The 23,214-nt window shown below is 38.6% G+C and overlaps 1 protein-coding gene across 3 annotated transcripts; it reads right to left on the reverse strand.

The window, feature by feature from the left end:
* Positions 1 to 924: 924 nt before the first annotated feature.
* Positions 925 to 11,656, reverse strand: vegfab (vascular endothelial growth factor Ab). Of its 3 annotated transcripts, XM_081362876.1 has the most exons (8): positions 10,908 to 11,656; positions 9,832 to 9,874; positions 9,063 to 9,259; positions 8,455 to 8,531; positions 8,141 to 8,173; positions 5,913 to 5,978; positions 3,414 to 3,560; positions 925 to 2,886 (listed from the first exon to the last, which is right to left on the reverse strand). In XM_081362876.1, exons 1-8 carry the CDS (start codon positions 11,073 to 11,075, stop codon positions 2,865 to 2,867), a joined length of 753 nt encoding a protein of 250 aa, XP_081219002.1. In that variant the 5' UTR covers positions 11,076 to 11,656; the 3' UTR covers positions 925 to 2,864. The 3 variants fall into 3 exon arrangements, with proteins under 3 accessions (XP_081219002.1, XP_081219004.1, XP_081219003.1); XM_081362878.1 differs by lacking the exon at positions 5,913 to 5,978 and having other exon boundaries at positions 3,414 to 3,557; XM_081362877.1 differs by lacking the exon at positions 5,913 to 5,978.
* Positions 11,657 to 23,214: the final 11,558 nt, after the last annotated feature.

A 23,214-nucleotide genomic window follows, 5' to 3' on the forward strand; every position in this document is an offset into this window, starting at 1 on the left:
TTCACGTGGTCATATTATGTCAAACATATTGGCTAATCTAGTGTTAGTGGAGCGCCGCTCAGGCTAAAATCAGCTGTTTTAAAACAAACACGCAAAGTTCCACAAACTACTCTTAAACCTAAGCCTCATTAACACTGATCTACTGATGGCTGCCTTTCTGATGATCACATGGACCAGTGGGCTCAGGTTTAGCAAGACATATGGGAAGTGTCTGGAATGGTAATGGCTAGTTTAACATTTGTATGTTTTATAGTTTAACAAACCAAAACATTCCAACGTAATGTGCTCCGAGGATGAACTACCACGTGGAGGACACATTCTGGACAAAAATATCGCTTTAAAGTGGAATCTGTAAGTGAAGCAACTCTAGGCAACATCTAAAACAACCAATACAAAAATCAAGCATTGTTTTAAGGCCTAACACATATGCATTTCAAATAACACCTTTTTAAAGTGCGTAAAGTTGTTACAAAAATGTTAAAGCATGTTTCATGAAATTTAGGAATTATTCCAGGAATCCAGGCAATACTGTTCATGCAGAGATGCTCTGTATGAACGTTGTTTCAGTGATTTAGACCAGCGTCATTGAAAAGTTTCCTGACGTTAAACCCAACAACAGGAAGCCGAAAATGCTGAGGAATGGGATGTGGCCAATGCAATACGGTACAGTATGTATGGATACAATCGAGACATGCAGGAGCATCATACACCTGTTTTCTTTGGGAGAAATTCTTTGATGACAGTTTTCAGGTTAAACCAAATTAAGGCGATTAGTCCACAAAAAGTAAAAGTTAAAAGTTTACAAGAATTAATATCATACATGCTCCTGAATGGCAATGATGCTTCTGGAATCATAAATTAATCAAGATTATGATCTTGAGGTGTTTTCGCATTATCGTACAGTACAGACACATCAAAACTGTCAACGTTTTCAAACAAAATTTTATAGAAAAAGGGCAATATAATTTGAAAATAAATATGCTGTACTACATTACACAGACACAAAAAGATGTTAATATCCAAATATTTACATAGAGTAAATAAATAATGTTTAAACTGTAAAACTCCAATCAAACCAGACCACATTTGAGCATACTGTTTCAGCTTGTTAGATCTTATTATAGTAGAAGTAAATGGTGACATGAGTTTGGCCTATATTTACATTTGGCTGCTATATTGTTATTCAATACGTATGTCACACTGACATCAAGACGGTTTCGTCAGGACGGTTTCGCCAAACGTACTCGCACATACACGCACACAAACACTAGCCTCGTATACACACGAAATCACATTTACACAGTTGTAAGAGATCACACGGCACACACACACATCTGCAGTAAGGCGGCAAAGTCAAGGCAGTTGGCAACATAACTCACTGATCAGTTATAGGAATGTTTCTCTGTTCATCTACGGAAAATAAAACAGGATGAAAAGCTTTTTTTTTCTCCAGACAGCCATGGAGCTTTGCAGACGAAAAAAGGACAAGAAGATCCATCTTAACATAACACTGCACATAAATAGGTCAAATTAAATACAAAGAGATAGAATACTGAAAATATTCTAAAAAAATAATAATAATAATAATAATAATCATAAATTACTGATTTGTTTGGGGGAATAGATTTGGACTAAAATTCCAAGACTAGCTGGACGACAACAAAATACCTAGCACAGAATTGTCATCTTAAAGGGATAGTTCACCCAAAGATTTACATTTTGTCATCATTTATTCGCCCTCATGTCGTTCCAAACCCGTAAGACTTTTGTTCATCTTCGGAACACAAGATCTTTTTGATGAAATCTGAGAGCTTTCTGTCCCTCCACAATGTTTAAATGTGAATAAAAGACTAAATTAAATCTGTTCATCAAATAAAGCACTTGAAACTCTTCAGAAAATTTGAACTAAACCGCTCGATTCATATGGATTCGTTTTTCGACCTCTTTAAGAACTTTTTGAAGCGTCAAAGGGTCAGTTGCGTAAGAAAGCTCAAAAAGATCATAATTTGTGTTCCGAAGATGAACGATAGTCTTACTGGTTTGGAACGACATTAGGGTGAGTAAATAATGACAGAATTTTCATTTTTGGGTGAACTATCCCTTTAAATCCCCAGTAGTGTGAAAGCATGGAATCTAATCACACAATCTATTCAAAGTGGTTTCCAAACATGTCAAAGAATGAATATCCCTTTAAGGAGTGAATATGACCAAAATCCTCTTGAGTTTGCCTCGTCAAGGTCAGAGCTCTGGTGCAAACATTTACCACAGCGGCCAGCAGGTTTCCATGGCATCACTGTGTGACATTCCAACGCCAGAATCAGTTCTTTCTACCATCAAAACTCCAGTCATTTGTCCATCTCTAAAAACACACACATTGTGCTCAGTGTTCACGTACTGGGAGGAATGATTCCACAGCGTGTAGTGGACGCTGACACAGTTTTGCAGTCCTCCAAATGTTTTGTTTGCGCTCGTTTACATTTAGATTCACATGAAAAACTGCACAGCAGACCCAAATCCAGTGATGTGTTTCGCTGAGTACGACTTTGAGTACGACTTCACGCACGCCAGCCAAGATCAGAAACGTTTACGTAGGTCTTTTGCGAAGACCCTTTAGCAGCAAATCAAAAATCCTGTGATTTCAGTCTCTCGGTTCGCTTAATACACACATGAAAATCATGAAAATATACAGACAGAGCATTTCATTGACTATTAACCCCCCACCTCTCCCAAACCCTTCACTTCATTCTCTCAATATCTCCGTGATGGAAAAATGAGACCAAAGTTCAAAGCTGAAAGTTCAAAGTGCTGTGAATTATTGGAGAAATATTCCTTCATGTCAGAGTCCATTCTGAAATCTGTTCGGTTCACCTCCTTGGTTTGTCACATCTGGGAAAGTAAGTAGAAAAATCACAAATGAAATCTCTATAACATCTCAATAGTTTTGTCCTAGACAGGAAGAAGATTAAACCTTTGCTCAAGGTTCTTGCCAAATAAAGGCTCCTTCTGACAAATAGAGTATCTTACATATGTCTCCTACATTTTCAGAAGAGATGCATCAATGTCTTAAACTGTACTCTGATTTACCAAGATGCAACGTTTACCAGACCAAATCATTTTTACTCTTTCAATATATCAACATATCTTTCAGTTGATTAGGAGAAAGATCTGAGACAAAGCTTACATTTAAAGAAGCAGCAACCGACACTTTCAAGGGAAAAGGGCAGAATGAACATTTTCTTTGATACAATGTTACGATGAGTAAATGATGACAGAATTCACTTGATCTCTGACTGAAGTATTGCTTTAAACACATCTTTTGTCAAGGGATGTTTATGACAATACAAAAACAGGAAGGCCAGTCTTGCACTAACATGTGTAGATGCACACAAAAAAGTGTAGATTTACAAACACACCTGCACGTCCTTTCGTTGAGTTCTAGTTGTCTAGACCTGCAGTCGGCTTCAGAGTGTTTACAGGAGCACTGACACGTCTCAGGGTCTTGAACAAACAACCTTCTTCTCCTTTCAGGGCATGTAGGACAGCAAGGCTCACACTGACTACTGAAGAGCGAGAGAATGAGAGAAAAGGAGAAGGATTGGGGGAGATTACTGCTGACACATAGTAATGGCCATTATTAAACACTTTCACTCAAACACACACACACAGGCACTCAGTGAGTCAAGCAGTACACTTTTTGAGCCACCCTGGTCTGGTACCACGGTTTCGCCCCTTCTGAGGGTCCGAGGGGGTTTTGTAGAGTGTAAATAGCTGAAGTTATAGGCAGGATGTGGCCATGCACCTGCAAGCTCAGTTGATGCAAGAAAACAATAAAAACTTTTCACTCTTTCCATTTTGGAAAAGCATACGGAAATAAAAGGCAGAGAGAGAGAACAGTGCATAAGAATCCAGTGTTTCAGTTTATTGCTTCTTGTAGTGTTGGATCAGGGTCATCAGGACACATGTACAGTACGAAATGATGGACTCCATGAGGAAGATTCACACGCATTTGTGCCAACTGACCTTGTTTGAAGCCAATATTGCTCTGAGGACAGGCTTATCAAAACCACATTCTAAATTCTACATTTAACCCTGACCTAACTTTAAATCACAACAGTGTAAAGGCCTATTTACACAAAGAACGATTGGCATGAAAAACATGCACAAGACTTATAGATTACCCTTTTTAAAGTGCTTTGGCCACTTTCTTGACAGGAAAAAAGGACAGGAATATAGTGTAAGGAAAAAGGACTGTGTTAGGAAAATGTCAGATTTATACCTACATGAGCACCACATCTCAATGATGTTCTTAGTATTAACAAATCTTCTCAGAGAATGTCAGAAATTCAATGTGAATAGCTGTGGTGCAAATAAAAACATACTTTCATGTTCTTTGTCTCGACAGGCCTTAAATCTAATTTATTTATTTATTTATTTATTTTTATATGAAAACCCAAACCCCAACCCTCAGAAAAATACTGACCTCAAAAGCATCAGTCTCACAGGAGCAGACTGTCCTCATGTACGCATTTCTTTGAAATACATTTCACTTTCCAATTACTGGGAGAAACACCAAAGTAAACAGGCTGTTTGACTTTTGTAATGCTGTGCGGCAGAGCTCACTCAGCATGACAAAACAAAACTCACAGCAATGAATAAAAAAAAAAAAAAACATCTCACACAATCCTTCTCATAAGTCAGAGAGGACAGAACAATGTGAGGATGATGGTCATAATACAATGAAAAAATGTGAGAACAATAATTCACATCCCATAAACAGGAAGCGGCACAAACAAGGTTATGATTCCAACAGAATTATTGTGACAAATTAGTACCATCAACAGAAAGCCATGCGGAGTGGGTCAGGTGAGTTTTTATGTCGGCTACCTCCCCACTGCTCACCTCCTCCAATCATAGAGCTTGATTTATTTATTAGGTCCTGTGGCACAAACTATAGAGCGCAACTGTACGGCTCCAGAAATAGAAATCCCATTCATTTCCCCCATTGAAAAACAGACAGACCTACCATGAGCTCAGAGGAAGTTAAGCGATGGAGCTTTTGCAATTTTTCAGTGAATTACCATGAAGTGCTGCACTACTCACAATCATTATGCAAGATCCTCCAATAAGAGAACGTGAGAACCAACCTTGGAAATGAGAACAAATCTTGTTTTGCTAGGTTGCTTCTGAGGCCACTGACTGTCCATTCCCATAAAGCACTGCTAATGACGAAATCCAAGGAGTTTTCATTCCCACAACCAATATATGTCATTACTTTGCAATAAAAACCTCATGTCAAATTGTATCGTCTGTATACATTTTGCTTTATGCCTACAATTAATGACTTGTCAGACTTGTTAGTGTATTGTGGCTCTTGTTTGGATTACATCATTCACAATGCTGCATGGAATGAATGGTAGATTCTCTCATAAGAAACTACTTTTTTCCAAATACTTGCTTTGTTCAAATCAAAGGTTGTATTCCTATGATTCATCTTGGAGTTGAATGGTTTGGTTAAAGGCTTAGAACGCTTTACCGAAGATGCCCAAGGAGACTGAATGGGAAAACTTTTGACTATAAAAGTAGACAGTCACTGTTGCACTCTACTGGTTTGTACCTTTTACAAAAACAATTCATAAACAATTTGGCCAAACGTTGTTTATGTTAATAGTTTTAGCATGTGCTTCTGCATTAGTAAGGCAAGCTCTGTGAGAGCAGAGATCGAGCATGTGGTTTTGTGGCATGGTCAGTTTTAATTAAGTGGCAGAGGAGTTGATGGATTAATGGCAATTAACACCGTCCGACAGAAATACACTGATTAAAGGAGGCATAAAATCTCCTCCCAAATTAATTTGACGACCAAGAGTGCCACACTCAGGTGCAGGTGAGAGGAGGCGAACGCAGAGGTGACGTACAAATCCCGCTTTTTTTCACGGTTTTTCTTTCTCTTTCGCTTTTGGCCTTTGCCCTTCCGGGGTTTTCTGGAAAAGGGAACATGACAAACAAAGAAGAACATCGAAAAACAAAAACTGAATCGGAGTTGTTGCAAAAGATCATCCACACAGTCAGATTGCAGTGAACGTAGGGCTAAAATGATCCAGATGGAAACATCAGTAAACATGTCCCACTAAAACACATCTTTCTCTTCTTATTCTTGTATTAGTGTCTGACACGACAGCAAACTCCAGGGGCGTGAGACATGAATTTTAAATAAAAAGCCAGCCAGGCTCTGGGAAAATTCGCCAATACTTCAGAATCTCTCTCACGAAGAAGTTTCAATAAATAAACAAGGCTTTAAATCTTCAAAAGCATCACTAATGTTAGCAGGATTCCTGGCTGGAGCGAAACACAGACAAACTGATCCAAACCGAGCCAAAGCTGAAAGCTCAAAGTCTACTGGCGAGATTTGACTCTTTTATGTTAGTGAAGTCTAACGGAAACCGTCAAAAGTTCTCTTTCATTATAATGACAATACTGATCAATCAGCAAATCAACACTGAGTATTAGCGACACACGCGTACATTTATCTTTCAGATAGCTGAGAATCCTGGCATATCACGTCAGACACGTCAGGCAGCAAGAATGTGAACTTTCCCCTGTCTCGCAATCACAGTACAAACTGATGTGCTACAAACTGATCTCTTTAAGGTTATTTGCATTAGTGGTTGACCAACATGGGGTTTTCAATTCTCTATGAAAATAAGCAGAGAACAGGGTGGCCGACATATGCAATATTCACAAAAAATATTTGAAAACATTTAATTTAATAAATCATTTCATAGGCGTCTCTTACAAATGATAGGAAGTTGAAGCTCTTTAAAAAGAACGTCAGGACTATAAAGTTGAATTTGCTGCTATACACAGCTGACAAATCAGGCTGGTTATTCTCTATGATTACATTCATTCTTTTCATAGATCAGATTCAATCATTGTTGCACGGTGCTCTGTCGTAGAACAGCCTCTGGGCCACTTGTTTACCAGAACCAGAAAGCATTTAAACTTTTTAAACCTCTAGAGATAACCTCTGACCCATAACACATCAGCAACAAGATCAACACCCTCAACTTCAATAAACTTTCAAACACACAAACACGCACATTCTCTGGTGAGAGGGAGGCATCGGAGAGGGGGTTGACTGACCGCTGCAGTATCTCTGAGGAGTGGAAACGGGCTCATAAACAAATGCTGAAGACATTATCTTATCGCCGGACGTAAAAACACTTCAGAGATGACAAATCTCTGTTACCTCAATGAACCTCAAATCATAAAGCAGAGCTTAGCCGACGGTAGGATGAATGTAGGGCGAGGGCATTGAACTAGAGGGTGAAGCTCGCACACCTGTTCACGCAGCTCTTCACACACCTGAGGGGCTGAATTTACACTTGAGAGAGCAACGTGCAACGACACGAAGACATCAAAAAGGAAGTGAGATCAGATAATGGTGTAAGGGTCAGAGAGTATCTCAGCTCATCTGAAGAAGGCTGGATTAACAAAAGCAGTAGTTCTGGTCTTGTGCTAGGGCTGGGCAATATAGCTTAAAAAGGCTTTTTTTTTAAAAAGTGTTGTTTTTTATTTCACTAAATGAAAAACATTTAGAAAGTATGTATAATAAGACATATTCATTTGTATACTTTTGAGTGATAAACAAATTTTTGAATCAGAAGTGATCACAAAATTCACTGATTGTCATGAGATATTTACAATGTTGTTTGAATTTATATTGCCAGCAAAGATATCATGCATACATTACATCGCCCAGTCCTAGTTTTAGCTTAGCTTTAGTTTGACAATGGTGCAACTAACGATTTTCAAGATCTAAATCACCTGTTACCTCATACCATGTATTTAAAAACAACAGTGAAGAGTTCCACTGTTCTCTCGCAATCAGATTTTATGGCTTTATGTAACATGAAAAGCAACGAGCTTAGATGAAAGGATCAGGGAGAAAAGGAAAACAAGAAGGAATACACCTAGCTGGAGATAAGAGTGACTGAGATAAAGGCAGAGAGATTAGGAAACAAGAATGAATGCAAGAATGATGGAGGGGAAAATGACAAAATAATGCAAGAGGAAAAGCACACACACACACACACTCATACACACAAACAAACACAAACACACAAACAAGAACAATGTCACTCACTTTTCTCTTTTCTCTGGAAGATTTTTTTTCTGCCTGAAAGAGCAACAAAAAGAGTGAGACATTACCTAAGTGAACGTGTTTGTTGTGAGCACAAAACAGAACAGACGAACATCCACTAACACCCCTCAGTTAGATTAATACAGCTAGAAATACAATTATAGAGCAGACAATAGATGGCATAAAGAAGTGTCCCCAAAAGTTAGCTGAATCTGACAGCCTTCAAATGGAAAAGGTTTTCTTTCATGGGTAAAAAATTCTTCGTCCACATTTAGGTAGCTATATGTATGTATGAGAGTAGAAATGAAGATTCTTACCGACACTGGCATTCACTGTGTTCTGCAAAACTCATGAAAAAGTCTCCTTGATGCCGGAGTGGTTTCAATCTTTTAATCTACAGGAAAAAAGCAATAACAAACATTAAAACACCACATCATAGACATATAAGGCAGTGTTATTGTTAAAGAGACAGTTCGCTAAAATGTTTTACTTTTGTTATCACAAAAGAAGATATTTTACAGAATGTTGGTAAGGAGACAGTTGACTGTAGCCATTGACTTCCATAGTAGGAAGTCAATGGCTACCGTCAACTGTCTCCTTACCAATATTCTTTAAAATATCTTCTTTTGTGTTTAACAGAAGAAACGAAACTTATAAATGGTGAGTAAATGATGACAATTTTCATTTTTGGGTGAACTATCCCTTTAAGTAAAAGCTACATTCAACACTACCTAAAAATTGGCTACTCTCATTCAGAAGAAACCCTGCTAGCTTGGCCAAAAAGAGAGAGATAAAGGGTTTGAGTGTGGGAGACAGTAGAGGAGTGTAGGGTTTCCAAAAAGTAGACTTAACAAGATTCAGACAGATAGTGGGAGAAAAGGGAGAGAAAAATAGAGCAACAGTCTGGAAGTTAGGGGTCTCTGACCTCCAACGTAATGTTGTATGTGACGGTGGGGGTGCACTCCATCATCTCATCATTGCAGCACCCAGCACAGCGGGTGAGAACCACACAGGACGGTATGAAGATATGCTCTATGTCATCAGGGTATTCCTGTTGAATTTCCACCAGCACCTCCCGAGGACGACAAAGTGACTTGTTATACACCTCCATGAATGGCACCACTGCAAGTAAGAGAATAAAAGAGGAAAATCAGTAACTTGTAAACGTAGGACCTTTTTGGCCAAGAGTTGCACAATTTTTTCATGGCAAACACTGTTTGAAAATCGGGGAGCCCTTCTAGGAATTTGTGACTGACAGGGGTGTCCATTTAAATTATGTTGCAGTCGACCTACTTAAAAAAATAAAAATAAGACCACAAAGTAGCCTGTGTGTTTATTCTGCACAGCTGTTTGAGTCTCTATTTTTACATGAAGAAGAAAAGCACAAATGTATTGTAATTTAATAATGTATAGTCTGGTTCTCTAGGTTTAACAGAGATTGAGCAATGGGTGGTATTGAGCAATGAGCGGTTTGGCAATGCATGATCCAAATTATCCCTTGGAGATTTAGAGATTGGAGATGTAATACAAACCATTCTGGATCGTGAGCTTCTAATAAATACAACAATTTATCTTAAGCTATTCAGTGTCAGTTTGATTAAAGGCACAGCATTGCCCTCCTTAACCCATCCACCAGAGGGCGCTGTATGTGTCCAGTCTCTGGATGACACCATTGAGTTCAAGCAGAAACTCACCATCATATGTGCTTTTGCCTCCCTCCCTGGGTATGTAGGCACTCTGTGGTAAAAAAAACAACAACAGAAATTTTTGACAGAAATTAATATTTAAAGACTGTGTTCAGCTATACATATTTGTTCACAATCAATAATCAAGAGTCCAAACAGGTTTGACTAGTTATTCACCACGGCATCATTACTCAAGTTTTAGGATGATGCAACAAATTACCTAATTTCATGATTTTAAAGTCAAAGTTCTAAAAAAAAAATCATAATAAGGTTAGCTCTCACAAAGAATGATTATTTGTGTGTGTGTGCATATTTAAACGTTTTATTTGTTATTTTTATCATTTTACTCAAGTGCACATATCAACAATTATGGCATTAACCTGTAGTATGCAGAAAACTATATTAAAAAGGGACTTAAATCTTGGCCTTGAAAGATCTGAGACTTGACTTAGACTTGGCCTTGATAGTCTTTTGTCACGAGTCTAGTTTCAAATCAAACCTCGCCTTGAACTCTGCATTAGAGACTTGTGAACATGTCAGATCACACACTTCAGATTTTGCAGAAGCTCCATGGAGACACGTGCACTTCTCTTTGAATTTCATCAAGAATAAGAGTATTTGGTGAAGAATTTCTGAAGATAGGCTGAAATCACAACCTAATGAGTTATATCTCTATATTGTGGTCTCCTGAGGGCGGATATGTTGGTGCCCGGTCCGTCTGAACTGTAAACTGTAGCTGCGCCTTTAAAGCGTAATAATATCACCAAGGTGGCTATGATAGGGCCTTCACCAAAATCGACAACAAACTTCCAAATAGTTGAATGAACTTGGGTTGCGTATATCGCTGGATCCCCCCCGGTTGTAACCTGTCTATAGAGTTAAATGGCTCAATGTGTGATGATCAGATTGGCTTGTTCACGTAATTTTGAAGAGCTTGGCAAAACATGGTCAGTGACCTCGCAAGGGGAAACACAAGGACGTCCAATATAGTGGCGCAGACATTACATTCGAAATAACACTATTTCAAATTCAACCAATACGTCTGGGTCTTACTCTATATGCATGCATAGGGATATAAAACTTACCTTGACAGCTGAAAAATACAGAAGCGTCACAATAAATAACTGGAGCACGCGAACGGCAAAGTTCATGATTGAATATATAAGGCGAATAACTCTTTTTAAAACCCTATCCGATGATAGGCGGACTTTAGCAAACGCATTGGTAAAGGTCTCAGAAAGCAAGTTAGACATGAGTAAAGGCTTCTTCACACGGGGTCCGACCTATAGGGGCAATAACAATCCCATGTTGGTCTCACAACACGCATGCAGACACCTGAGAGAGCGTGAGACCCACGGAAAATATGTTATAACGTCTCTCAGCTGTTGCCGATTATTTTCAGAATATCCAGAAATATGAGAATCCAGGACGCAGGTCCTCTCACATTGTTGAGAAGTAGATCAATTTTTTCTTCCAAGGCTATTACAATCCACATCACAGAAGTAATCCCATGCTTAGCCTGCCACCCGTCTCCAAGTGCGTTGGGTTCATTGGGAAAGGGACGCAGAATGGATAAGAAACTCACTCGCTGATAAAACTTTCAGTATTGCCCATTCAGTGATACCAGTGAGAACACAAAGACGCCGAAGAGAGAATGCTATATCCAAGCGCACTTCTAGTCCCTACGAATGAACATCGCTTTATTCCGCTTCCTGTTTGATTAGTCGGCTTGATTCTCAAGTTCTCTCCCTTGCCGTTATGAATGATCACGGACGCCGCCGTTCCCCGGTTTTAACGAACAGCTTCAACAGTCGGTCAGTTTTGGGACCGCAGTAAGATTGAAACTCATGCCATTGGACGAGTCACTGGCGATGGGGCGTGGCTATAGTGGTGTCAGTGTGCCGTCCAGTGTCTCAGTTAAGTTCAATGCGCAGATATCGACTTATTGATAACTGCAAGAGCTTCTGTAAAACGAGACATCTCACTCTGATTACAGAGTGCTGGTATCAATTACGTTTAGATATTTTGTATAAAAGCGGTATTACGGCTACTGTTTAATCGCATGAGCAAACAGTCATCCCTCTTATTGCAAGTTTGTATACATTACATGGCTCTCTGAAATAATTGATTTTAATTGCGTTATTCATCGGTCAAATATTTCTGAATAATGACCGTTGTCCATAGAGACGCATTAACTGGCCACTCGTATAATTCAGTTTATGTTCTAATAAAATACTTTAAATTGTTTCAAAATGATTAAATTATACATTTTGTTTATTTATTTTGTAAGTAAGCTGTGTAAAAAGAGAGACAATGTAGGCCTATAGTGAACCCATATTATAGCAAAATAAACCCATTTATGATCACCCTGAAGAACTTGCTTTTATAAAGGCTGACTGTTCATATTCCTTATTTGCATGCGTAACAGTTTGATCCAAAAGTCAGAGACCACCAATAAAAAATAAAAAAATAAAAAAATTATATATAGGACTATATATATGTGTGTGTGTGTGTGTTGCCTTTTTAATACATTTTCATTATACACATTATACTATAGTTATAACAATAATATAACTGAGTGGGGAAAAAAACGAATTTCAGTAGCCTATTGATGTTCCCCCATTTACTTTCATAACAGCATGGAATATGGCAAATTATAGGGCATAATATATTCCTTTATTACATTTCAACATTAATATATTATATATATCAATAATTAATCATGTATAATAAGTAATATCCGCTGCGTAAATGATAGGTCGTACGTGCAGAGGCATAGCGGTCTACAGTTTGTGCGTAATCCCAGTTTGAATATCATCGGCATCACATGACGGGAGCGCTGACGCCTTTTTGGGGCTTCTCGGTCATATGCAAGGTTGCTTGGAAAACTGAATGAGTGCAAGGTAATGAGGGCGTGATCACATGTGTAAGTGTGTGAGTGTGTGTTCATCACCACGTACTGGTGCGAGTGCACGCGCCCGCGCGTAGGAATGACGGACTCGCTTCTAGCGCACGCTGGACATGTGAGCCGCGGTCAGTCCGGCCAGCGCGCGAGACTTCACAACGAACAGACCCGTTCGAATTTTCAAGACATCCTTTCTTCGGCTTCCATTAACAATTTCACACAGAAATATTAAATCAATCGAAATGATGAGTTAAGTGGAATATTCATCGTTTTATTTCAGTATTTCAAATTAAGAGATTTATTTTCCCGATAGGCTATACATATACAAGTCACTTAGTAGAAACACATTTTTCCTCTTGTGGCAATTTCACACGTAGGCAGTTGTGAAATTTCATTTGCATTTTCTTTCAAATAGGATCCCTTCTCTCATCCCAATACATAAAATCCTCTAAGACTTGACATTCGGTTCATGAAACTAAAAGCATCTCACAGGCCTGTGCTTTCTCTTCTTTTAATAATATGTTTTAATAATAAATAAAACTTATATTTAGCGCCCATTTTTTAAAGCTCTTGACTAATTTGGTTTATTGTAAGTTGCATTGGCGCCATCTGCCTGTCACTACACGTATAACAGGTGTAAGGGGCTTCCCCTTGTTGCCATGTCCACTTAACCCCATGTCCACTTAAAGTAATTTTGGGCTTATTAATATGGGCATGCATGCGTTTCCGTGTTTGAGCTTACTTCCAGCATACCAGCATACTTCCAGCATACTTCCAGCATGTGGCATAGTGTTTGTAAATTTATACTACAATAAATCAGATCAACGAAATCAAGCAATTCCCATTGATCCGTATTAGCATACACATCCATAGAAAGCACTAACAGCTGGGGTCCTTTATGTAGGCTTATTTTTGTGAGGCAATTTTAAGGGATTTATTGTCAGACTAGGTTGCTTGTTTTTCATCCCAGATCTGACAACACTGCTCCCATGTTACTGATCATACAGTGAAAGTCACTTGGAGTAAAATTACTAAGAGAATTTATCTCTTTTATGATTTATGATGTTAAAACGTGTCTTAATACTGTATATTAGATAAAGACAGCCTTATTGCATATCTTGGTCATAGTGACAGAAATCCTTCACCAAATAGCATGTCTCAGCAACTGCAGAAAGGCACCAACTCTAACTCTAACTCTCTCTAACACACACTCAGACGGAAACACACCTCAGTAAGGGCTGTTTAGTCTGAGTGGAAGCCTTGAGTGCAAGGTGAAAGAGTGGGAGGAAGTCTCAGAGAAAGAAATAAGTGGATATACTCAAATAAGACCAAAGGACAGAAGAGAGCAGGACAGAACGAGTTAAAGAGAGGGCAGCTGATGTAGGAGGTAATGAGAAGAGACATTTGTTTTTTGTTAGTGTGGTTTGCACGTCAGATTTTAATTGAAAAAAAACAGACAGATATGAGCTCCACTGCCACCTGTTAGAAACACTGCAAACTCAGCAGAAACAAAGAAAGGACAAAACTAATGAAGTTTACACTCCTACTACTCATCCAGAAAGATTCAGTGCACAAACACAGACCCACAGAGGGGAAGTCACCAAACACGACTTATTTCATAATCATTCTATAGAATGCAACAGTGACCACCAACATTTTCAGCGGAATTGGGTTTGAAATCATTTCCACATTCATTCCATACACAGGCATTAAAAAGAAGAAAAGAAAATTAAAGTTATTTAGGAAAAGGTGTATTGTTTGATTTTCATGTAGTTTGCATTTGTTTAAAATTTCTCTCTTGAGTGGCATTTTACACTGAATTTCATGGTCATTGTATTCATAGGTTCATTCATAGTTCTGTCTAGTGTTCAGTGCTCTAGCAGCTCTTGATCTGTGCTTCACAAAGAGAATCTATTACACTTCACTATCACTCACTCAGGTATGGGGAGAGTCCTGTATGTATACACCACTCCCTTCCACACACACTCACACAGGTCTGTGTCAGAGGTGAATGAAATGGCTCGTAGCCAAGCCCAGATTAGAGACTATCCTAAATGCAAGAACTAGCGTTCCAGTAAAAGCACAGCTCAAATATCCAGAGAGAGAATTGGGGGAAATTTCTGCCATATCTGTCAGAAAATATTCCATAGCCATCAGGGAATTCAGAGGAGGAAATCAGACTCAAATATGTAGGTTTCTGGCAGATGCTGAGAAAATGCAATCCTTCAATTGGGTTTACTCTGAGACTAATCAAATTATTAAAATGTTTTCCAAAATTTTCCAGGTTAAATACAAGCTCTATTGAGAGCATCATATGCTTGCACGATAGACAGTCCTTGTAAATACACAACTGTCAAAGCACCAAGGGACTAGTTGAAATGATTTTCTGTGGTATATGGTATCATGGCACAGATGCGGTTGACAAAGCTTAATTTTTACTTAAACCAGAATATTCCTTATCCTTAATAAAAGCAGAAGAGTTCATCATGAAACCTGATTATGTGGTTGCATCATCCCTGAAGGTGGCATATTAACCTAATTTTTAAGTCTTTACCCAGTGTGATTAGTCACTCACCTTGCAAGTGGCAACTCTAAGTCATATTTGGATCATCTGTACATGTTCAACACTGAAAAAAAAAACCCAGTGGGCTTCTTAAAGGTGCACTATGTAACTTTTTATGTTCAAAATTAACAAAATTTATCCTTTTGTTAATCCTTCTTCCAAAATGTGTTTTTGTCTTACCCTGATTCACTATGGTGAGCCAGTTAGAAGTGTTTATATTTTAGACCGAGCTACATTGCCATATGTAGCTCCCTAAAAGAGTTCATTGTAAAGCATTATCTGTTGTGAAGGGTCATTTACAGATATACATGTTCACAATTGTCACGTTCGTTCTGAACTACAAGCAGTTTTTCTGTGAACACTGAAAGTGAAAATATTAGGGGAGGAAAAATGTAACACTGACTGCAGACAAGTCTATACAATGTACCACAGTTAAAGAGCGTAAACTTAAAACACCTACCATGTATTTTCATGTCTGTTATGCTTCTCGAGATTACATCCTTTTCTGGGTTTCCTTGTGGAAAGGTTTGTCATACAATATCCGATTTTTCTCAAGCATAATGTTATTTTCTAAGCATTCAGATTGATATAAGCCCTACAGGAAATTTAAAAAAGTGGAAAAATTCCATTCTTCTCCAAGACTCTTTTGACAAGAGCAAACCACATAGCATCATTAAACACCTCTAAACCTACCAGAAACACTCTAGCATCATGGTGGTGACTTTTGAATGGGCACGCATGCAACAATAATGTATCCTCCAGAAAATGAAGAAAAAATAAATAGTTTGTATTAAACTTGGAACATGGATATGCATAGATATGTTTGTTCATAATAACCCTTTGTATTTGATAATTACTTTGTCTCAAATGCTGATCTTGCATTAAGTGGATTAAAGTTAGAGCAGTTGTTTTTCAGTGAAGAGTCCCATGGTTCTGTTGTAGGAGTATTCCAGACCGACAGTGAGAAACCTCATCTGAGCTAACCAGAATATCCGAGGAACTCTGACAGATTCTTGGACAGGACACAAAGCAGATGAATTCAGTCATTAAACTTAAATGGCCAATAAATCACTGCCATTTTGATGGCAGAGCGAGTGACCCCCGACCCCTCCAGCTGTGGCAAGTGTGCAGCAGTGTTGTAGCGCACGTCTACCCGACCTGAAGCAACCTTTAAGAGTAGAGCCCTACACTGAATGTACATCAAGGCTTTCCCAGAAACATGGCAAATACTCACACTCCCCTCATATTTAAGACATATCAATAGAAGAGGAATGAGCATTCGCCTGTGATTCACCTGCTAACCGTAAAAAAAATAAATAAAAATAAAAATAAAAAACCCTGATGTAATCCAAAAGTGACAAATTGGCCCCATGAGTATTTTTGTTCCTGCAGGGCAACAGATCGGAAATACAGGAGGTTGGCATTGGGGAGACAACATGCTAGAACCGCATTTCTGAAACTGTATGTAATACCAATCATGTGTAAACACACAACATATATCTTAGTTCTCTGTACAGCCTAGCATGTCAAAACCAAACCATATGGCACTTGAAAGGATCTTTATGGATATAGTTGTTTGGAAAAAAACTGGCAGGGGGCAGCAGTCAGGCCTTGATGTAAACCCTTCAAACAAGGAAGTTTTCAATCTGTAACTTTAACCAATCTGTTGGATACCTTCAAAGGAGATGAGTACCAATCACTCAAACCTCCCTGCACTATCACTCCATGAGGTGACATTCAGCAGATGTTTCATTCTGGCTAATGAAAAAAGCTCCCCGTGCATCTAAAAGTGTACATGTGTCTCTTTACTGTGTGTGGGACAGGGCTAGGGCTACGTGTAAACTGGCAGGTCTTCATAAACACTGATGTATTTTATAAGAACACATGAACATTTCTGAGAAATTATGCAAGTTCCTCAGCTCAAGATTTCCACAGAACTACTCTGGAAGACGCTACACTTTTAGCAATTCTCCACAAAGTTGGCTTATGTGGTTTGGTGTATGACTGAGTAATTGGGTATAGATTACAAACTCTTACTGTATTTTATAACACCTGCACATTAAACAGAAATGGAAATTTCATAGGAAGGCAGAAGGAGAGGGTAAAATGTAGCCCACTGTTTAAAGACGCAGTCATTCTTTGCCCATGCACAAGCAACTTCACTGATCCAAAAAAGGCCTGAACAAATCGAGCCAGAACTCAAAACTCATAACACATTTGAATGACACACTGAAATGCTCCTTTAAAAGTGGATGCCTCCAATTACTGCAGTAGTGCTGTATGGGCTGAAATGCACTTATCCCCAGTTCACACAAAAAATAATAAAAAATGTAAAATTTCAAAATTCCTCATCTGCTCCTGGTTACATATTGCAAGACTTGGATTCAGATTTGAATTGAGAGAGATTTATTTATTTTTTTAAGTGTAGAAGATAAGGTTCCTAGTTTTTTGGTGCCAGAATTATACTGACCAGAATACATTCCAAAGTGCCTTTTGGTGCAGATCAAGGAAGTAAGGGTGGAACGTGGATAAAACTCAATGATCACATTCAGGCAAAGATTTCTGGGTATTATTAGTTATGTCCAAAACACGCACCCTGTGGTCCAGTTACGGTCCTTTTGTCTTCCGGAAGGTAAAGCTAGTAACCCCTCACTGGTTTGGGTCATAGCTGCCTGACAGCGTAAGGCCTCATCATTGCTCTCCTGAAAAGGGTCTGTTCCAGGGACAGGATTCAAGGCTGGGCTAAAATGTCAAATGCCTGACTGATCAGCTAAACATGATGCTTCCTAAAATCCTTATTCCTTTTTGCTTGACTGAATGAGGGTGTTACGCCTATGACCTTTGACTTCTGATGTGGTGGTGAAGGTACCTTGGAGCAATAGTAAGAGATAAATACTAATGCAGACATGAGGAAGGAGAACAGGAGTCTTGTCTGTGAATGGATAGGCAGATATTAAATAAGTTATAAGCTCCAAAAAACTTTAGCAGTATTACTCACAAGATTTAGAACAAAAAAAAATGTCTCACCCTGACCACAATGACAATATATCCTGTGGAAAACAACTGCATGTCTTGTTACTCCATGTGTCGTGGTCAAACTAATATTCCAGCATTTTTCCAATCTTTGTCATTTTATACGCAAAAATTCCACCAAAAATGCTATTTCTTTCATCATTCACCCATCTTCATGCCTTTCTCAATGCATGGTACACAGAAGAAAATGTTTTAGAAACTGTTGAGTGTTCTTTTCCACACAATGAAAATATATAATTGAGTGGCTGTCAAACTCTAAAAGGAACATATTCGAGATCACTCACAAGCCTTTCAGTGGTTAGATGACACTTCACACTTCACACTTATGGGCTTAGAAGACTTGGAAGATATGGCACACTAACTGTAGTCCTACTTTTATCGTTTTGGCAGTTTTTAATTAATATATGCTTTCATTTTATGGTGAAGAGCAGAGTGAACACATTTCAAAACTTCTTTTGCTTTTCACATTAAGAAGGTCATACAGGTTAGAAAGATATAAGGGTTAGTAAAATGTAGATTTCTGGGTGAACAATTCCTTTAAAATATGTGAGCAGACCAGGTCAGGCTCTAAAGCAAACAAACATGAGCACTTTTTTCCTTTTCATTCTGGCACTACGGCAGAGGCATTCTTCAACATACTTAAAAGACTTGGCGAGGATAAGATCATTATGAAACTTGTAAAAAAAAAAAAAAAAAAAAAAAAAAAAAAATACTTTTATAAAAATGCTACAATGACATGGTCAAACTATAGAAAACATCTATGATTGCCAAAGCTTTTTAAAAAGACTTACAAGTATTTATAAGGCTTTAGGATTTGTTTGAAAGTGGTGCGTGTATGTGTGAGACTACTTGGTTAAGAGTAATGAGCGGATGTTTCTTTTAAGAATTTGTGTTTGTGTGAGGCGAGGGTTGATCATTTGAGTGGTTTTGTGGAATTTCTTAGCCTAAAGCCTTAAAGATCAACAAGACATGGATGGTTGGATGGGGAAGGTGGGACTTTGAAGTGTTTCATGTGTGAAGGTTTTTGATTTTATACATATATTTGTGTTTCATTGTGGGGGTGTGTGAAAGAGAAAGATCATGGCCCTACCTCACAGTGCGTATCACATTTCAGGGGCCAATTTCCCCTGTGTGTGTGTGTGTGTGTGTGTGTACAGTGCAGCGCTTCTGTCTTTGCAGCACCAGAGCGGCAGTGAAAGTGAAGACCCCCTGGGGCAAATCTTCCGCTATAATGACAGATCTCTTTACGAGGTAAAAATTCGTGCTTGGTGGCCCATCATCACGATGATGGGTTTCTCGTAATACTCATCTGAGAGCTCACAGCCAGAGCTCACAAGTCTTGAGCTGACTCAAACCAGCCAAATTCACTTTTACTCAGAGTAGAGGCAAGGGAATCAGTCTTCAATGGGGGACAGCATAAGCCCTATTCGGATGGGATTAACTAGATGGAGTAATGTAATTTTACCACAGGACGTCTGTAATATTAATGGCCCATTCGCACGGGATAAGATATCTCAGTAAAACTAGCAGAAGTGGGAGGAATAACTCGATTTGCGCATCGCCGTCACCCTCCTGTCGTCATGTGCGTATTACGTTGCTTCTTGATATCACGTGCGCAAACAACCTATATTCATATAAAACAGTTACGTCCGGTTGAACGATGTATTAATTAACTTCAGATTGGATTGTGTTGGTAATAGGCACGCACTTAACGCTAAAAGATGTTTTGTGCCTCTAACAAGTGCTTTCAATCTTCTTTCTGATCTGAATGGTATGTGCTGAGTTTTGCCACAGACTTGTTCCAGCGTCTAGAACGCATCTAAATGCTTTTTCAAGCGTCTCCATACTTGAAAAACCACAGAAAACTACTTTTAAACAGGAAATGACGAAATATTTACGTACATATTTACAGCGGGTCTATTAGCACGGGATTAGTATTACCTGAGGTAATTTTTCCAGACCTTTTTACTGAAGGTAAAAGTCGCCGTAATCTTTACTGACATTGTCCATAATTACTGAGATGGCACATTCTGACGGGACTAAAATCACAGAGAAGCTCTGGTAATTATTACTTTACCCCACCTCTCCATGTTAAACTAGTCCCGTCCGAATAGGGCTATAGATGTTTAATGATTCAAGACTTGAGGAAACACATCAAATCTGTGAAGTATGACTTCTCAGACAAACACTTTAAAACAAACAGTTTCATAGAACCAGATCACAGACAAAGACTAGTATAGGATGAAGAGACTATTAAACATGGATGTTCTGTGATGGTCTGGCCTTTCTCTAGAAAAATATTTTTGAAGCAGAATCGCCATGAATGCAGAAATCAAGCAGAGGATCAGGGTTAAACCAGCTCTGTGTGTATTAGCGTATGCTGGGACAGAAGCCAAAAAAAGCATGATTACTTTCTCAGTTGCCATCTTAACAATTATAGGATAAGATAAGTAACATGGCTGTTATGATATCCAGAAACGTCTTGGCTTCAATTTTGAATGAAAGGCTATGATGAGTTGGGTTAATGATGGAGGAGGTGGATGTATGAAAGTGAGCAGAAAGTAAAATTCCCATCCCCCCCTGCAGGCTATGTATTAGTTTAGCTCCACTCCCTTTGGGATCTGTAGTTTTAGATCTGTCTTAACTCAGAGTCTCTGTGCTAAGTTTGTATTTCACTCCTCAAATTGCCTCTTCTTTCCATCTCTCAAGCTAAGTTGTTCTCTACCTTATCCATTTCTCTTTGTCTGTCTATTTGTTCATCAGGCTCAACCCACTGTATGACATCTTAGTGTGTTCTACTGACCCTGATCTGTACCCATCCCCTCTGATACCCTTGAAGGGACGTCAGCAAACATCCCACTTACCTCATTATCTGCTACCAAAATAAAAGACCGGGAAGTAGTACACATTGCACTTTTTAAAGGCCATATAGGTATGAAATGAGTTTTGGAGAATTTTGAACTGAACTATTCCGTTAAGAAGGAGATAGAGAGACTGCACAGAGATTACGATCATAGGCACCTCTTTGCCATATTGATTCATTTTTGTAGAATGTTGTAGAAGCATATTATGACATTTGGAACCAAGTCGACAAATGACTATTCAGGAAACCACATTACAGTGCTGGAGACATTCAGGATGTGGAGTGGTGTGGGATAAGTTTATGTGGTCAGTACAGGGATTGCTCAACTTTACTATTAAAGGCCTTGAATAATCTACTACAATACAAACTGCTTGCAAACTGCTTGCAAAACTAAAGTTCAGCGTTCTACAACAGGTTATCTGAGTTGCTATTCTTGCTGTAATTTGAGTGAAGGTGAAATCAAGACCCTATGAATCTGTAATCTGTTGTAAATAGATTGTCAGTTGATTTGCTCTGTGATAGTAACTGACCAACAGAAGGAACCAAAAAGATTCTTCAGTGGGAAACCACCTGAGTTGGCAGGAACAGCGGAGAGCTCTTCCTGCTTTTGACACTGAAATCAGAGAATCCTCTGGAGCTACTGATCAAGAATCAGATTTCTCTCACCCACATCTGATCCACAAGCTAAAAGCTCAAATTTATCACAATAATGAATTCTGAACTGATGGGAAAAATAACTACAAAAGGTAATGTCCACAAAAAGACAATCAACAATTGCAAACACACACATGCAGTACGTGATAGATGCATCTCTTAAACCACTTTTAATGTTTGTCCTGTGGGGCGTTCTGGTGTGTGTGTGTGTGTGTGTGTGTGTGGGAGGACAAATGAGAATGAGGTGAAAGCTGTCATTGTCTGAATGCCACATCAATGCTCTCATTTAAGTCACTATTTTACTCTTTTCTCCTCACAGTCTCTCTCTTTCTGATCTAATGCTTCCAGCCTTGTCTCATAATTTCTCTGATCCCAGCCTGTCAGTCTTGTTCTTTTCATCTCTTTCTATTAGACAAATAAAAGAATGTGTTCTTAAAATAATTAAAGAAATGTTGACATACAGTATATATAAAAGTACGTACAGAAGGTATTTAATAAATGTATAAACATACTGTAAGACTGATCATTTGCTTTCTGAAGAATTTGACTGGAAATGTTCATATTTAAATCGCTGATTTTGATCACAGACTTTGGAGTCTTGGCGAATATAATAAAGTTTTCTTTGGAAATTGCTAGAGGAGTCCTCAGGAGAATAAATTAGAATCAGGAGATTTAAGAATTTAATTTTGCATTGCTGCATAATATATATCGAGATATCAGAAATTTTCTGTAACAGACAGTTTGGAATTTTCTATATTTCTATATTCAGGACAATAGAGAGATCACTGTTAGGCGGTTAGCCAGTGAGGTGAGCCGCAAACCACAAACACGCGACCACACGCACTTAAACACACAAAAACAGACCTCCATCAACAACCTTCTATGCATGTTTGAAATAACAGAGCAAAGTGGGAAAAACCTCACGCTTCCTTTTTAGGCTGATCCTTCATTCATGTCAGGAGCATAACCATGAAATTGGTATAGAAAAAACAAAGTGCAAATCTGCTCAATTCTAATTGTCAAATAAAAGTATGGCAATTGGTTTTACATGAAATACATAAAACAGTACTAATCTCTAGAATATTAGAAACAAATTCTGAATGTGATCATTGTGACTAAAGCCCTGTTTACACCTGGTATTAAAATGCGTTTTGCATGTAAACAGTGTACAAACTTGTGCAAGAGGGTGTTGGAGTGCTAAAGAAGATATTTAACCAATGGACACACATAAGTGTATGTACATATTTGCTTAGAGAGTGTCTACACTTGGTTTACAAGACAACGACATCCTCCCACAACGACAACTGGAAGTGGTTCTGACCACACAGACACCTTACTCACGCCATGTCAGTCCTGCTTACACAACACAGAGAA

Source organism: Scardinius erythrophthalmus (assembly GCF_964197995.2).
Source record: "Scardinius erythrophthalmus genome assembly, chromosome: 4".
In the NCBI taxonomy this organism is placed as follows: Eukaryota; Metazoa; Chordata; class Actinopteri; order Cypriniformes; family Leuciscidae; genus Scardinius; species Scardinius erythrophthalmus.

What these genes read in the sequence shown, in the direction of transcription:
- vegfab (XM_081362876.1), bottom strand. Translation starts at nt 11,075, where the DNA reads ATGTCTAACTTGCTTTCTGAGACCTTTACCAATGCGTTTGCTAAAGTC. An exon ending in CACAGTGAATGCCAGTGTCG is followed by an intron (nt 8,174 to 8,454) that starts GTAAGAATCTTC and finishes TTGCTCTTTCAG; the next exon opens with GCAGAAAAAAAATCTTCCAG. An exon ending in CGTGAAAAAAAGCGGGATTT is followed by an intron (nt 3,561 to 5,912) that starts GTACGTCACCTC and finishes CTCGCTCTTCAG; the next exon opens with TAGTCAGTGTGAGCCTTGCT.